Genomic DNA, 14367 nt, shown 5'->3' on the forward strand with positions numbered 1-14367 from the left:
AGGCTTTTGGAAAACATCAAACTGAATAATCACAAATCACTTCTTTGTAGGCATGCTGTTCTAATAAAGTTCGAAAAATATAAATAATCATTACTATGAAACGCAATTTGTGTGATTTCACGTCAGACTTGTAATGGAAAATCGTACAAAGTGCTAAAATGTCAGTAATTTTGTCCTTTTATGTTTCCGTCGGGCGCCTATGAAGTGGAAAAAGAAAGTAGTGGAAGGGAGCCTACTCTCGTTCACCGATAATCCAAGATGGCGTCGCCGAGGGAGTTTTTGGATCCTTTTCCCTATTGGAGCTTGATAGAATGGGCAAAACTGCTCATTGTGGCACATGTCGTTGTATGCGTGGTGTCATACACCACAGCGGTGTTATTAGGTGGACGTTTCAAAGAACATTGCCTGCAAAAAGACGCAGAGCGTCGGGTTCTGCTGATAACGGCTCATCCTGACGACGAGTGCATGTTCTTCTCACCGCTTTTGCTGCACCTCACTGCGGAGCGGCAGGTCCACGTACACGTTTTGTGTCTCACCAACGGTCAGTGTGTGTGTGTGTGTGTGTGTGTGTGTGAGTGTGTGTGTGTGTGTGTGTGTGTGTGTGTGTGTGTGTGTGTGCCCGCGCGCGTTTGTGTATTGAAAGGTGACAGATACACGTTGTCAGCACACAAACATACACACACAAACATGTGCGCGCACGCGCACACACACACACGCACGCACGTACACACACACACACACACACACACACACACACACACACACACACACACACACACACACACACACCCTCTCTCCCTCTCTCTCTGCACCCCCATCCCCAGACAGACAGACAAGGGCCTTTCAAGTAAATAATATAAATTATATGGTTATATTGGTAAGGCAAAAAAAAAAAAAAAAAAATAGTCTGTTTACGGTAACATAGGCAAAAACAATAGGGTCGGTAGGTCGGGATTTTTTTTAAATTATTTTTTTTTCTCCAAAAAAACAGTTTTAAGTTATTTTGCCAAAAAACAGACTTTTTTTTTAATGTTTTTTTTTCCCCAAATGCCCAAAAAAAGTCTAGGGTCGCGCGAAAAAATAGGGTCAGTCGGGATACCGTAAACAGACTATTTTTGTTTTTGGCCTAAGGAAACATTTGTCATCAGGTAATAAACATGACTTGCTTTAATAAGTGATGTGTTTGATTCATTACTCAGGTAATTATTACGGCCAGGGCAAGCGGAGAGAGAAGGAGATTTTGAAGAGCTGTCAGATCCTTGGCATTCCAGAGAGCAACATTGCTGTTATTAATAAAAGGTATGGCAACAAACAAAAAAGTGTATTGTTTCAGGTGAAAAGGCCAGACAAATCAGTGAAGGTAGACCTGTATAGAATGTGATTTTATTTTAAAGTTTAAAAGTCTTTACACCTTGGAACATGTAGCTTAATTTTTGCTGACCAGAACTCATTTGTGTTGACAATCTCCTAGATTTCAGAAAAGAGTATAGATCTTCCCTTCTGTTGCAGTAACAAATTCTGATGTTATTAGATTTTGTCAGTTTGGTAAGGTTGTAACAAATTCTTAGGTCTGAAGAAAGAAAAGTGTCAATCAAAAAAACTGATGTTTTAAGTCTGTTGAATTTTGTTTGTACTCCCAATAAATTTGACCTTATAATTGGTATTTTTGCAGTGTGACTGAATAGTTTATTACAGCCAAACCTGCCCTCGCGACCACCTCTCAAAAGCGACCACCTGCCCAGAACTATCACCTTACAAGATCCCCAACAAGTTTATTCCCTGTATAATTCACCTTCCTATTATGAAGACCTGTCCATAACGTCCACTTGCCGATCGGTCCCTTGGGTGCACAGGTTCCACTGTCATATTATTACTATAATTATTATCATTTTTATTATTACTGTATTATTATTATTATCAAGTCATGTAGTTTAACAGTGATTACTGTGTGTCGCAGTGACCTACCAGATGACCCGCACCAAGCCTGGTCGTCTGTCAGTCTGGACGCAGAGGTCAGGGCAGCAGTGGACAGGGTACAGCCACATCAGGTGCCGTCTCATTTTTGTTGGTCAGCGTCTTTTTAGATCTATGGCAAAATGGCGGGCGCAGCGGCCGAGTTGATAAGGCGTTGGCCTCCCAAGCGGAAGGTCGTGGCTTCAAATCCCGGGTGCTCCTGGTGGGTTAAGGTTGGAGATTTTTCCGATCTCCCAGGTCAACGTATGTGCAGATCTGCTAGTGACTTAACCCCCTTCGTGTGTACACGCAAGCACAAGACCAAGTGCGCACGGAAATGATCCTGTTATCCATGTCAGAGTTCGGTGAAATAGTGAAACACAAAAATACCAAGCGTGCATCCCCTGAAAGTAGCGTATGGCTGCCTAAATGGTGGGGTAAAAACGGCCAAACACGTAAAACCCACTCGTGCCAAAAACACAAGTGTACATGGGAGTTTTAGCAGAAGAAGACAGCAATATTCCTCATAAAATGAGGCTTTGAAAGAGTTAAAATTGAGTTAGACTTCCAGAGATTACGAATAAGAAATGCGATAAAGCACAGTTTTCAAAGGGGGAGGGGGGTTAGTCTTCAACTGCTTTGAATCAAAACAAAACCCGCAGAAATGTTAGTTAATTGATTGTTTAATGTTTGAGAAACCAGGAATTCACACAGACAGACAGACAGACAGACAGACAAATAAATAGGTAAATGAAAGCAAAAAAATAAAGATGAAATGTGATTGAAGTTCTGAACTGTTCACTTAATTCTTCAGTGAATTTAGTCCTCTAATATTATCATGATATTACTTTTGCACTTCATCAGTCCCAGTCTTTTCTTCATGTTTTATATTTCTATATGACTATGAGTGTCAGTTCTAGGCTAGCATTTTTTATATTTCTATATGACTATGAGTGTCAGTTCTAAGCTAGCATGTTTTATATTTCTATATGACTATGAGTGTCAGTTCTAGGCTAGCATTTTTTATATTTCTATATGACTATGAGTGTCAGTTCTAAGCTAGCATGTTTTATATTTCTATATGACTATGAGTGTCAGTTCTAAGCTAGCATGTTTTATATTTCTATATGACTATTAGTGTCAGTTCTAAGCTGGCATGTTTTATATTTCTATATAACTATGAGTGTCAGTTCTAAGCTAGCATGTTTTATATTTCTATGACTATGAGTGTCAGTTCTAAGCTAGCATGTTTTATATTTCTATATGACTATGAGTGTCAGTTCTAAGCTAGCATGTTTTATATTTCTATATGACTAAAAGTGTCAATTCTAAGCTAGCATGTTTTTTCTTCAGATTTTCACATTTGATGACTATGGAGTGAGCGGTCATGGTAATCATATAGCTGTTGCTCAGGCTGTCAGGTTTGTGTGTGTGTTTGTGTCCCTCCTTCTGCCTTCGGTCTATCTGTGTATGCCTAATTGTATATGTGTGCACTTCTTTACATACTTAATTAAACACAAGTGCATATTTTTGCTGATGTTTTAACTCTTAGGCTGGTTGTCTCGACATATGTCTCGCTACTTTACGTATACTGTAACCTGGTTGTTACGACAAATGTCGCGCTACTTTAGTTTACTGTCACCTGGTTGTCACGACATATGTCACGCTACTTTACGTATACTGTCACCTGGTTGTCACGACATATGTCGCGCTACTTTACGTATACTGTCACCTGGTTGTCACGACATATGTCGCGCTACTTTACGTAAACTGTCACCTGGTTGTCACGACATATGTCGCGCTACTTGGCTCGGTCTGTTTGGTCGTTTCCGATTACCTCCCATGGATGCGAAAACCTATATGACCGTTTTTCTTTATTTTTCTCTCTGTTAATTCACCAGTGGCTATGTGACATGTGTTACAGAATTGCACCTTTGTAAGGGTTAATAAGTCGATTGGTATTGTTTATTTTCTTTCTTTGTACACATACACATGTAATGTTACTTTGGGTTGCAGATACAACAAACATGATTTCTGTTCAGGCTTTCTAAATTTTACCCACACAGATTGTTAAAAGAAAGCAGCATTGAGATGTACATGACTCGCACAGCAACAAGCCAAATAAATGTTTTCTCTTTTTTTTTGCAGAAAAATGTACAAGGAAGAAAACAGATTCAAAGGTAATTAAGCCCACACTCACAAATGATTCTAATTAAGCCCACAATCACAAATGATTCTAATTAAGCCCACAATCACAAATGATTTGTAATTATAAAATCGGCTGATCAGTGCAGATTGCACAGCCCCAAGGTAATTGTTATTGCGCATAGATAATTCTGCACCGGGCTTAATATACACCCTTTGTTATTGGGAGAGTGCATTGATGCCGGGACCAGGTAGATCATTAGGTAGAGCACTGGATTTGCGATCTTAGCATCACGGGTTCGCATCCTGGCTGAGACGGACACAGGTCAACTTTTTCAGCAGACTCGGACAGTATCCATGATCCACTCCCGTGGCACCTGAGTGGCATGTAAAAGACCTTGGTCATGCTGCCAGACGTGGCTGATTCCACCGAGCAGTGTAAGGTGCTCAGTCTCACAAGGAAACACGCAGACAACTGGATTCGTTTAGAACTTTATCTCATGGCTTCCTTCAGTTACAGGCAGGCAGTGCAGAGGCAATATCTTATAAGACAAACCAACACAACGACTTGTTCTCAAGGAATGTAATCTACAACAAACACTGACTCTTGCTGCTGCTAGCTTTCCACTTGGAGGAAGCGACCTCAATCTCCCGGCAAAAGGATACTAAAGTTTAGTTCAGTAAATGAAATGGATGACATTACTGTTTGTTGGTGTGTTGCTACAGGTGTGGAGGCAGTGTATCACCTGGAGACTGTAGGTGTGTGGAGGAAGTACCTGGGAGTGTTGGAGCTCCCTTTCACTCTCCTCCTCTCCTCCAACGTCTACATGCTGTCGCCGCAACACATTCTGCGAGCTCAGGTGAAGGGTGCTTTAGTGATCAGATTCAGTGTTGTTGACAATACTGTCAATAGCTTGCATGAGACTTTGTGTGTGTGTGTGTGAGTTTGTGTGTGTGTGAGAGTGTGACAGTGTGTGGTGTGTGTGACTGTGTGTGTGTGTGACAGTGTGTGTGTGTGTGTATCACAGTGTGGGTGTGTGCATGTGTGTCTGACAGTGTGTGTGTGAGTGTGTTAATGAGAGGCTTTAGAGAGAGTGACTCTGAGTGAGGAATAAGTTTTTATTTAGTAATATTTTTTTTTTTTTTTTACTTAGCCAATGTGTTGGAATCTCAAACAAAAGATCATGTAGTATTCTTATCTTGATAACTTTTGTCAACATGTGTAAACTTACGTACAGTTCAACAGATGATTAGTTGGCTTAGAACAGAATATTTTCTTGAGAGAACACTGCAAGTGCATGATCTATATTTAACAGAGATTTATACAAGCACACAAACACAAGAGTATCAAAATAACCACAGTCATAACAGCCATAACCACGTAAGACTGAGTGCTCATAAAAGATAACACAACAAAACCCAACCAATTTTGTTGTTTGTTTCAGAGAGCTATGCTGGCACATGGTAGTCAGCTGGAGTGGTTCAGGTTTCTTTACATCATTCTGTCACGCTACATGGCTATCAACTCTTTTACTGTGGAACTATGCACTGCAGATCCAGCTATAAGATTGTAGACACTACATTGTGATCAACTCTTTTACTGTGGAACAACGCACTGCGGATCCAGCTATAAGATTGTAGACACTACATTGTGATCAACTCTTTTACTGTGGAACTATGCACTGCAGATCCAGCTATAAGATTGTAGACACTACATTGTGATCAACTCTTTTACTGTGGAACTATGCACTGCGGATCCAGCTATAAGATTGTAGACACTACATTGTGATCAACTCTTTTACTGTGGAACAACGCACTGCGGATCCAGCTATAAGATTGTAGACACTACATTGTGATCAACTCTTTTACTGTGGAACAACGCACTGCGGATCCAGCTATAAGATTGTAGACACTACATTGTGATCAACTCTTTTACTGTGGAACAACGCACTGCGGATCCAGCTATAAGATTGTAGTGTCTCACTACATTGTGATCAACTCTTTTACTGTGGAACAACCCACTGCAGATCCAGCTGTAAGATTGTAGCGTCTCACTACATTGTGATCAACTCTTTTGCTGTGGAACAACGCACTGCGGATCCAGCTATAAGATTGTAGCGTCTCACTACGTACATTGTGATCAACTCTTTTACTGTGGAACAACGCACTGCGGATCCAGCTATAAGATTGTAGTGTCTCACTACATTGTGATCAACTCTTTTACTGTGGAACAACCCACCGCAGATCCAGCTGACCGGCACGGTTGGCCTAGTGGTAAGACGTCCGCCCCGTGATCGGGAGGTCGTGGGTTCGAACCCCGGCCGGGTCATACCTAAGACTTTAAAATTGCCAATCTAGTGGCTGCTCCGCCTGGCGTCTGGCATTATGGGGTTAGTGCTAGGACTGGTTGGTCCAGTGTCAGAATAATGTGACTGGGTGAGACATGAAGCCTGTGCTGCGACTTCTGTCTTGTGTGTGGCGCACGTTATATGTCAAAGCAGCACCGCCCTGATATGGCCCTTCGTGGTCGTCTGGGCGTTAAGCAAACAAACAAACAAAAGATCCAGCTGTAAGATTGTAGCATCTCACTACATTGTGATCAACTCTTTTACTGTAGAGCAACGCACTGCAGATCCAGCTGATACATAAGGTTGTAGTGTCTCACTACATTGTGATCAACTCTTTTACTGTGGAACAACGCACTGCAGATCCAGCTGTAAGATTGTAGCGTCTCACTACATTGTGATCAACTCTTTTACTGTAGAGCAACGCACTGCAGATCCAGCTGATACATAAGATTGCAGTGTCTCACAACATTGTGATCAACTCTTTTACTGTGGAACAACCCACTGCAGGTCCAGCTGTAAGATTGTAGCGTCTCACTACATTGTGATCAACTCTTTTACTGTGGAACAACCCACTGCAGGTCCAGCTGTAAGATTGTAGCGTCTCACTACATTGTGATCAACTCTTTTACTGTGGAACAACCCACTGCAGATCCAGCAATAAGATTGTAGTGGTCAACTCTTTTACTGTGGAACAAGGCTCCTTGGATCCGGCAGAGACATCTGATTGTAGTGTCACGCTAAGTTGTGATCACATTTTTTACTGTGAAACAATTCACTGCGGATCATAAGATTGTAGTGTCTCACTACGTTGTGATCAACTCTTGCTGTGGCACAACACTGCACAACCGGTAGAGACATATCATCTTGCAATGTGATGATGAATTGTTTTAGTGTGCAGCAACACACTGTAGACCCATGCATGGTATTGATATGGTGTCTCGCGACATTGTGATCAACTGTTTCACTGTGCAACAACACTTTGCATGTAGATCGACCCAGTCAGAACATATGTATGGTGTCTCAAGACATTGCGGTCAACTCCTTTACGTTGCAAAAACCAACACTGTAGGCCAATTTATATATGTATTGGTTCTCACAACATTTTAGTTTCTTACTACATTGTGATAAAAAATGAGTGAGGTGATCAGTCTTTTAATATACTAGCAGTCAGGCCCGGGTTCAACGGGTAAAAAGGAAGTGGATTCAGCATTGTTAACATCAGTCTGCTGTCATTCCTGGACAACTCCATGGCAGACAAGCAGAAATAAATAATAGAATAGAACACTTCTTATAGGCGAACTCAGCAGTTAAAAAATCAAAATCGTTAAGTCCTTCGCGAGACATGGCAAGACAGCGTAGGTCAGCTGACAAAGCACACACTCTCTCTCTCTCTCTCTCTCTCTCTCTCTCTCTCTCTCTCTCTCTCTCTGTTAAACATACCAGGATGTGAAGTGGGATAAGTGGTGACACACTTCACGAATCAAGAGTGGAGTTTTGTAATCAAGTCAAACATAAGAGTCAAGACGACCCCCCCCCCCCCCCCGCCCCCCACACACCCACACACAAACTCACACGGACACACACACACACACACACACACACACACACACACACACACACACACACACACACACAGTATCATGATACCATCACTAGTGCACATGCCATGACAAATCATGTGAAAATCAAGAAGAATGGTCAACAAAAGCATCTCTCACATAAGGTCGTTGTGCATTGATAAAAGTTAAAGTGCCAACAGCAATCAGTGAAGACCCCCGCCTGCAAATTAAAAAAAAATGTAAACGAACAGAAAATGAGAGAGAGAAAAGGAGAAAAAAGAAGGGTAGAAGCAACCGGCATGCAACAGAAGTTAAAAAAAAAATGCTAACAACAAAAGTCACAAAGATAATATGATCGGGTTGTCCCTGCACAAGCAGTGTGTGCCCATCTTTTGCAGCTCCTGCAGCAGATCATGTCCTCCAGGCTCCACTCGCCACACAGGTTGCAGTGCCAATTCCCCTCAGTTTCAGTTTCTGCTTGCTTCATGTTCTCTGCGGTTTTCTTTGTTGTTCTCTTCCTGTTGTTCTTCGGAATGGTCATCCTGGTGGCATTCTTTTTTCTCTGGTACGTTTTTTCTTCCAGCTTACGTTTGTAGGGGCTCGCGGTGAGCTCTTCTGCGGATGTTCTACGGTCTTTCTGACGTTTTTTTGACGATGGATTGGAAAGCTCAACGGTAGAACCTTGAGGTGGAAGGACACAATCATAATGTCCAGCGTTGTCACCGAACGCGGTGTAGATCAAATACACCGGAGAGGCATGTGCAAATCCACTCCCATACTTCAGTGTACTCCCTCTCCTATCAAGGATGATGATCGGCCTTTCCAGCATTTTTGATGTTTGGGATATTTCAAACTCCCCAACCATTGCTGTTGGAGCTGCCATTGTGAATACTCAATTATGCAGTGTTTGTAAACGAATATTACGAGGCATGTCTGCGTTCAAAGCATCCTCCACCATATACTCAGCGTGTTCATCAATCTGGTCCCAAATGTGAAGCATCAGCTGACTTCGCAAGCTATCAGCTGCCGCTTGTTCTTTCAGTCTAAGTACTGGATCAACAGGCTGGCCGTTCAACCACTGGCAAGTTTGCAGGACTGGATCAGTGGCGACAACAATGCTTCTGAATAAGCAACGCCCATCTTTCGCGATGTTTATTTCAGATGTTGAAGGAAAGGGTACACCTGATGAAGCATCCGTCCCTGATGGTCGTGATGGTCCGTCAGTAGTTGCCCGAGGTGACCATGTTGTTGTTCTGAAGCCGATGGTGATGAGGTTGCAACATCTGGTCGTGGTGATACCAAGGGCTGCGTTGATTCTGAAAACATGTATTCAGAAACAGGTGATCTGGATGGCTGCGATTGTGATTGCTCCGCATCCGCTGCTGATGGTTGCAATAATGTTGTTCTTGCAACCGGTGGTCGTGCTGGCAGTGGCGACTGCAGCGATGTTGAGTATTCAGAAACTGATTGTGGTGGAGACACCTCTGATTATGTAGCCAGTGATTGAAGTGGCGGCGATCCAGCAGCCTGTACTTGGAGGCGGCGGTGGGTGAGACGATGAAAGACCCTGTGAACTTGGAATTGCAAATACCCTGGGCGACCCATCGGCTGACGCATGAAACTCGCTGCTGTCAAACACCTCTCTGGAACATGGCCATATGCCGCAGGATCTGAACCCATTGATGGCTGTGCTCATCTTGGCAGCTTTCAGATATGCCTCATTGAACAACGTGCACACCCGGAATGGGGTGACACGTCGTCCTGGGTGGTTACGCAGCCAACTCTCAATGGCCTGGTCGTAGTATGTTTGCAGGGGTTTGAAGAGTGAGCGGTCCATGGGCTGCATTTTGTGTGTCAACAGGATCACGCCGTTTTCCCTGGCTTGATTGATTGCTCTGATGTTACAGCTGGTGTGGCTCTTGTGGCCATCAAGAATGAGTAGAACTTTCTCATCCACTGTCGGCTTTACATGTCGGATGAAATGTTCAAGCCAGTCGCAAAAGGTGTCAGTGTTCATCCACCCACTCTCATTGCTTGTGACAATGGAACCAAGTGGCGCTCCATCCGCTAGTTCTGGGGGCATAGGCTTCTGTTTGAATATCACCATGGGTGGTACGTATAGTTGCCATTGGCCGACGCACAGCATACAACCGTTGTGTTTGTGCCACGTTCCCCGCTCGAAAGAGAGCCTATTTAAGATGTGTTCCCTTCTGGCCAAGCACCTTCTGGCACTTCTTCTGGACAGTGCTGACGCCAGTTTCAGCCATATTGTAGATGTGTGAACCTACCAGTCCGTTTTCATCGATGATCTTCTCAAGCAGGTCAAAGTAGCGATAAACAGCTTCTTTGTTGATTGCTTGGGCTCGAGCCAATGACGTTGGCTCCGGCTGCCTCAAACTGATCTCAGTGTGCCTTCGCATGAACGTCTGATACCATTTCTTTCCAGTCATCTTTTTCTCTTTGTTAAGTGTGTGCGACATCCCGTTCATATCCGCGATCTCAAACGCGAGAGCCATCAGTGCCCGCCTAGTAATCCCGAAAAAAGAATTACACAGAGAGAGAATGTGCTTCACCAGCTGAGCCTCAATTTCTTCAGGCAACAGCTGGTGTCTGCCAAGAAGTTTTGTCTTTCCATTTGCGTACTTGTTCTTGTTCGTTATATGACCCTTCAAGGTTGCTTTCGGAATGTTAAATTCCGTTGAACACACGTTCAACCCTAGGCCATAGTAGTAGGCGTCCAATGCCGTGCTTAGCTCTTCGTGAGTCCATTGGCCACTGAAAAAATAGAGACACGGGATAGGTATAGCACACACACACACACACACACCCACACCCACACCCACACACACACACACATACACACACACACACATGCACATACACATACACACAAACACACACACGCAAACACACACACACACACACACACACACACACACACACACACACACGCACACACAACCCATAAATAAAGATGTTGGTAAGTTTCTTCTGGGTAGGATTTTAAACTTCAATGTTCGCCATGACTAAAAAATAAAGTGTAGGTGTCTGAGACCTCCAAGCAGCATGACTTCATGTGGTCAGGAACTTAATTAATGACGTCATGCCAAGCTGTTTGGAATTGTTCTATTCTTTTGTGATGTCTTGATTCATCTGCAATCACTTTGTAAAGTTTACGGCGCCTAATATTGACCTTTGGTTCCTCCATATTACGCGCGCCCACATGCGGTCCATATTAGGCGCCCATGCATCCTTCAGTATTTGGTTTTACTCTTCGTTCTCCAGGATTACAGAAAGCCAACACTCGCAACATCCATTATTCCCCCCTCTGCTTCTTTACCTCTGTAAACTTGTAGAGCTAGTTATTTTTCGATAATGACCCAGCAACCAAACAAATAACGAGCCAGCAACAGCCTGAATCCTCGATAGTGCAATGGGTTGAGAAGCTGTTCTGTTTTGGTACTACTTTTGCGACTGAAAAGTTCCGAACGCTCTATACGTACGAAATATACATCTCTGGAGCAAACAATACAAACATACCGCATTTAAATTAACAACTACAGGCCTGAACACATGAATCTCCATATAAAATCCATGAGTTAGGTTGTTTTCTGAATCTAGATCTGCCGTGCACACACCGTTCATCACAAGCAAATTCCCAAGGCAAGTAACTCATACTCTTGCCGACAAGAGTAGTTCCCCTTCTTTTAACGCAGTTTCTTCGACAACACTGACTGCAATCCGACGGTCAGTTTTCAACAATATTTCATTTTATAAACAGATCACACGCAACCAAATGCACACATCTCATCAATTTAAACAACATAAAGCGGTTTCATACACTATTGTCCCCAGAAAACTGAACTTCATACAGTAATTAACGTTGGAACACGGGTGTAAAAGTTTGTCTGCTAGTCCCATTTGACGAAAGAACATTATCCTAAACAATACTAAAACATAAACAGAACACACAATATCTGCCTTTACCGCCACAGCAGAATAACAGCATATCTGTGTACTTGATTTTAGTCTAAAACAGGGAAACTGACAAGAAGTGTTAACAGAATGGAATGATTTGCACGGAACTATACAACCGCGCATTAATCGATCGCCTGCGCAGGTTGACTGGTTGAGTGATTCGGATTCGATCAAACTTTCGCACAAAAACTCCTGTTTTCTTTGAATAACTGAAGAAAGGAGGAATAAAGAGGTTACACACCTCGTCTCAGTGATTTTTTAAAAATAATGATCTCAGTTCGCGGTCATGAAAAAGCTCGCTGAAGCTCGCATTTTTCATGATCCGCCAACTTCGACCATTATTTTTAATAATCACTGAGACTCGGCATGTAACCTCTACATACAGACACCCTGAGGTGTCCGATAGAAGGTGTCGTTTATCTTGTAAGCTATTTATGTGCAGAAACACTGATGAGTTTGGAGGGTCAGATTTAGAGTGTAAGCTATCAAAAGGGAAAAGGACTCACCGTTTGGGCTTCCGTGCTTTCCCGAACGCGAATTTTTTTTTCACACGTCAGTTGCGGGCTTTCAATCCCGAAGGCTGGTTCCGAGTAACTACGAACGTAATCGGAAGTTCCGATGTTTACCAAGTCAAAGAGCCGAGTCGAACACTATCCTTGTGTGATGATCTTTCATAGAGACCTCATTTAAACTCGGAGAAAGGACTGTGCTCTTCGGAGATTTCAAAATGTTTGCTGTGTGCAACACATGTTCAACGACAACATCTTATTCGAATATTTTGGATGTTTTGAAGGAAAGAACTTCTTTTTCTTGTCGTAAAACTAAAATACACCCTCTAATTAAAAAGCATGCACGCGTATGGGAGCCACAAACCGCATGCATACTGGCACACGCTGATGCTGGTGATTCTGACTGTACACTGTTACAACTTAGATCTAACTGAACATGATCACGTTACTCGTTAGATCATCAGTGCTATTATTTTGTAGAAACTAAAAAGGCACTCGGAGTCCAGTAACAACATATTGAAGTATCTGTGAATGTGTTTCTGGCAATTAAATGGGAACTCTGGTGTACAAAAGGTTTTCTGCTGCAGTGCATGGTGTCTAGATCTGGGTTTTGAAGGTTTCCACCGAGGCTGATGATACTGCTTATTATATATGGCTTACATCTCTTCCAAAGATGTTCCCTCACCCGTTAAAATTGTTTTGAAAAGAGAGAGAGAGAGAGAGAGAGAGAGAGAAAGAGAGAGGGAGAGAGAGAGAGAGAGAGAGAGAGAGAGAGTCACATGCTCAGCAACATTGAAGGCTTCCGCGAAGTGTCAGCTGCAATAAACTTTGACATGCCATCATCTTTCGCTTTTTTTCTCCCTAGAAGAAAGGATTCTTCACATGGCTCATTCAACTGCTTCAGTGGGAGACATGGAAATTTCTGCTACAAGTGAGGTGTTGCAGCAGCCCATCCACATCATCAATGCAGAGTCTGGGAACGTTCTCAAATACAACGATGACTCTTTGGCTCAACCAGTGACTCTCCTTTACTCACCTCATGGGGACAATGCAGGACACTATGACTGCGTCCTTGAGTCAGCTGTCTCCGTGGCGCTTATTTCTCAAAATCCCAGTGTTTCACAACAGAACTGAATTAGCGGCGAAACGAAAATCCAGAAAAACAGAAGCTGAACTTATCACGTCAAGTCCATACAAACGTAAACTTGAAGAGTGGCAGGCAAAACAAAAACCAACAAAGAAAACAAGCAAATCAAAGCCAAACACAGAGAACACAGAGAAACAGAAAGCTAGAAACAAGAAAACAAGCGTCAGTCATCAGCAGGAAGCTAGCTGGTTCTGTTTTTTGTGCCGAGAATGCACCTGTGAGGACATGATTCAGTGTTTGATGTGCTCAGAATGGGTACATGTGGATTGCGCTGGGACAACAGAAAGCCAAAGAGAGTAATTTTGCGATCTTTGTCAGTCAAAGTAACATTGGTTTTTGCTGTTCGGATTTTGAACCTCTGTGTTCGGAATTAGGGAACAGGTGTTGTAATTCCGAACATATTCTAAAAAAATGAAATTAAGATAACTTTCTTTTATGTTGATTTCTTTCCACAAAAAGTGGTATGAATGTTGCTGATCAATTACTTTATTAAAATTCACATTTAAAAACGGTCTGTCTTCTGTTGTTTTTGAGATGATGGCAGATTTTCTTAAGTGTTCGGTATTTGGGGACTTTCCCCTACTCTCTCTACTTGTTCATGAATACTCTAGTCATACAATAATACCGACATTCAACTACAGACATAGCATATATAGTTGTGTCTTGATTTTTTAAATTATTCTGTTATTTAATGTTGGTGTTTAAATCCATGTCACATCCTTTGGTTT

The 14367-nt window shown here is 42.6% G+C and overlaps 1 protein-coding gene and 1 long non-coding RNA gene across 2 annotated transcripts in view; both read left to right on the top strand.

Annotated features, from left to right (window-relative positions):
* Positions 1-14367, top strand: part of LOC138975055 (uncharacterized) — a 379618-nt gene that overhangs the window by 61460 nt on the left and 303791 nt on the right. The gene's annotated exons all lie outside the window — the stretch shown is intronic.
* LOC138976581 (N-acetylglucosaminyl-phosphatidylinositol de-N-acetylase-like) lies at positions 259-5733 on the top strand. Its single transcript, XM_070349427.1, has 7 exons — positions 259-541; positions 1200-1368; positions 1958-2048; positions 3307-3374; positions 4102-4133; positions 4825-4958; positions 5544-5733. The coding sequence occupies exons 1-7, from the start codon at positions 259-261 to the stop codon at positions 5670-5672; spliced, it is 906 nt and encodes a 301-aa protein (XP_070205528.1). The 3' UTR covers positions 5673-5733.

Source organism: Littorina saxatilis, linkage group LG9, assembly GCF_037325665.1.
Source record: "Littorina saxatilis isolate snail1 linkage group LG9, US_GU_Lsax_2.0, whole genome shotgun sequence".
Lineage (NCBI taxonomy): Eukaryota > Metazoa > Mollusca > Gastropoda > Littorinimorpha > Littorinidae > Littorina > Littorina saxatilis.

Coding starts and splice junctions, on each gene's coding strand:
- LOC138976581 (XM_070349427.1), top strand. CDS start 259: ATGGCGTCGCCGAGGGAGTTTTTGGATCCTTTTCCCTATTGGAGCTTG. Junction 542..1,199: donor CGTTTTGTGTCTCACCAACG/GTCAGTGTGTGT, acceptor TTCATTACTCAG/GTAATTATTACGGCCAGGGC. Junction 4,134..4,824: donor GGAAGAAAACAGATTCAAAG/GTAATTAAGCCC, acceptor GTGTTGCTACAG/GTGTGGAGGCAGTGTATCAC.